Below are 1,924 nucleotides of genomic sequence, written 5' to 3' on the forward strand. Positions count from 1 at the left end.
GTTCTCCACGAGACTTCATCCCCATCATAGGGTGAGCCAGAAGGTGAGTGATGGATCCTCCCTGAATTCACGCCCACCACCAACACACTTCCTAGCAGACATGATGCTCAATCTGCTGCCACCAGAAACCTGATTTCTTTCTTCAAAGAACAGAAATAATCCATAGAAAGTTCAGCGTCTGCCAGCGTTTTGGGAGAATCTGGGACGTCAGGCAGACGCTGGATAAATCATCAAGGCATGACCGGGACCTCATTTTTTCCAGTCACTTATAAGCAGGATTTACACCAGTTCTCCCATTTGTTTCTGTGAGGAGTTCTAGTGAACGAGTGAACGTCTTCCTGCCTAATAGCTGACTGATCATTGCTTTGCATCGATTGGACAATCCTCCCAATACTCACATACAGACCTAAGAGCAGAAGCTCTGTGATGGTTGGGCTGCTGTTGGGGGTGAAAATGGTAAAACATTGATCGGTTCATCCATTAAAGAGCCCTTACCTTCCGCCCTCCTGTATTCAGCCTCAGAGGGGTCAGCTGGGGGTCAAAGATCATGTGGCTCGTTTCAATGTCGATGGGGGACTGCCTCTTCCCGATGGCACACAGGTTCCAGGCCGAGTGGACCAGACCCCAGAAAGATGGGACTAGTGGAGAAGAAGGAGACAGAGACAGCGCTTTATTCTACAGGAGGCTCACGAAGACCTACGGTGGAGTAGAGCCTCAGGAATGACGGAATAGAATCCATAATAATCGAATAGATTCAGTTCAATTATGTTTGAGTTCAGAACAACTATTATTAAATGTCTTTAACAAGCAGTAGGAAACTATTTCTCTTTTATTTCCCCTGATCTACAGCGATGGTTCACCGAGTCAGCTTTTCAGATTCACTCAGATTCACTCCTTTGTTCCCAAATGATACATCCGGTTTTTCTCAGTGAGGTAACATTTTTATAATAATAAATAATTGCAATAACTTAATAATAATGAACAGAAACCACTAATATCCAAGTGATCGGACCTGTCCTGGTTCTGGTTCCAGGTTCCAGAACCTGGATCAGTTTGAAATGAGATCAGATGCACAGCGAGCTGAAAGTTTGCTTTATTATAGAAGCTGCTGAGTGGGAGTAGCAACCGTTTTTACACCTAGTGTGTGAAAAGGCAGCCGAACAGACAAAAAAAAAACATTTGTTTACTGAGGCAGCAGGAGGAATGTGAAGAGAATCAGAGACAAAGACATCTCTGGTCAGATTAGGAAGGAAAACAGGTTTCTAGCATCTGGAAAAATGGGTCATAAAATCCTGACTGCAGGCAGCAGTGATGATCCTGTATCTGTGAGTCCATTCTATGAAAACTAGTCTAGATTAGCACGTTTCCATTTGTGTATTTAGCTATGAGAGAACCTCACAGCGTAGGTTGATTTCAGGCAGAGCTTTATTTCTAGCTGCTTCCAGGTTGTTACTTTGCTGCAGGGGGGAGATCTAGTCGCTTCTATTCTATTCTGTTCTTTTCTACTCTATTCTGTATGAAAGGACCTGACAGGTCAGCGGTCATAATGTTTTGCCTTTCTGCTGTTGAACCTTAAAGCCTCAGCATTGTTTCCCATTGAAGGTTTTGGACTCTCCCCGCTGCGGCCAGCAGAGGTCACTGTTCAGCTGCTCCAGTTTGCTAACGCTGATGTAAGTCAACTGTAAGCAGGTGAGCAGCTTCTACATGCTGCTGCTCTATCATCTCCGAGGATCAGTGAGGAAGAGCAGCTGAGGGCCAAACCAAGCTGAGCTCCACCAGAACAGAATGTCTCTAAAACTCCAACATGGCTGCTCAGTCAGGCTTTCTGTCATTATGCATTAATAGGTCCTGATGGTAGGTACAGCAGTCAGGTCATCAGTGTTTCTGCAGCGTCTGTTCTTATTTCCATTATTTCCACCTTTGT

At 44.9% G+C, this 1,924-nt stretch overlaps 1 protein-coding gene across 1 annotated transcript in view; it reads right to left on the reverse strand.

The window, feature by feature from the left end:
- Positions 1–1,924, reverse strand: part of LOC107102416 (carbonic anhydrase-related protein 10-like) — a 70,554-nt gene that overhangs the window by 32,378 nt on the left and 36,252 nt on the right. The window contains exon 3 of the mRNA XM_015401728.1: positions 496–638. Coding sequence (XP_015257214.1) covers positions 496–638 — 143 coding nt within the window. The remainder of the gene's footprint in view (positions 1–495; positions 639–1,924) is intronic.

This window comes from Cyprinodon variegatus, unplaced genomic scaffold, assembly GCF_000732505.1.
Source record: "Cyprinodon variegatus isolate N-32 unplaced genomic scaffold, C_variegatus-1.0 Scaffold1252, whole genome shotgun sequence".
NCBI classification, from domain to species: domain Eukaryota; kingdom Metazoa; phylum Chordata; class Actinopteri; order Cyprinodontiformes; family Cyprinodontidae; genus Cyprinodon; species Cyprinodon variegatus.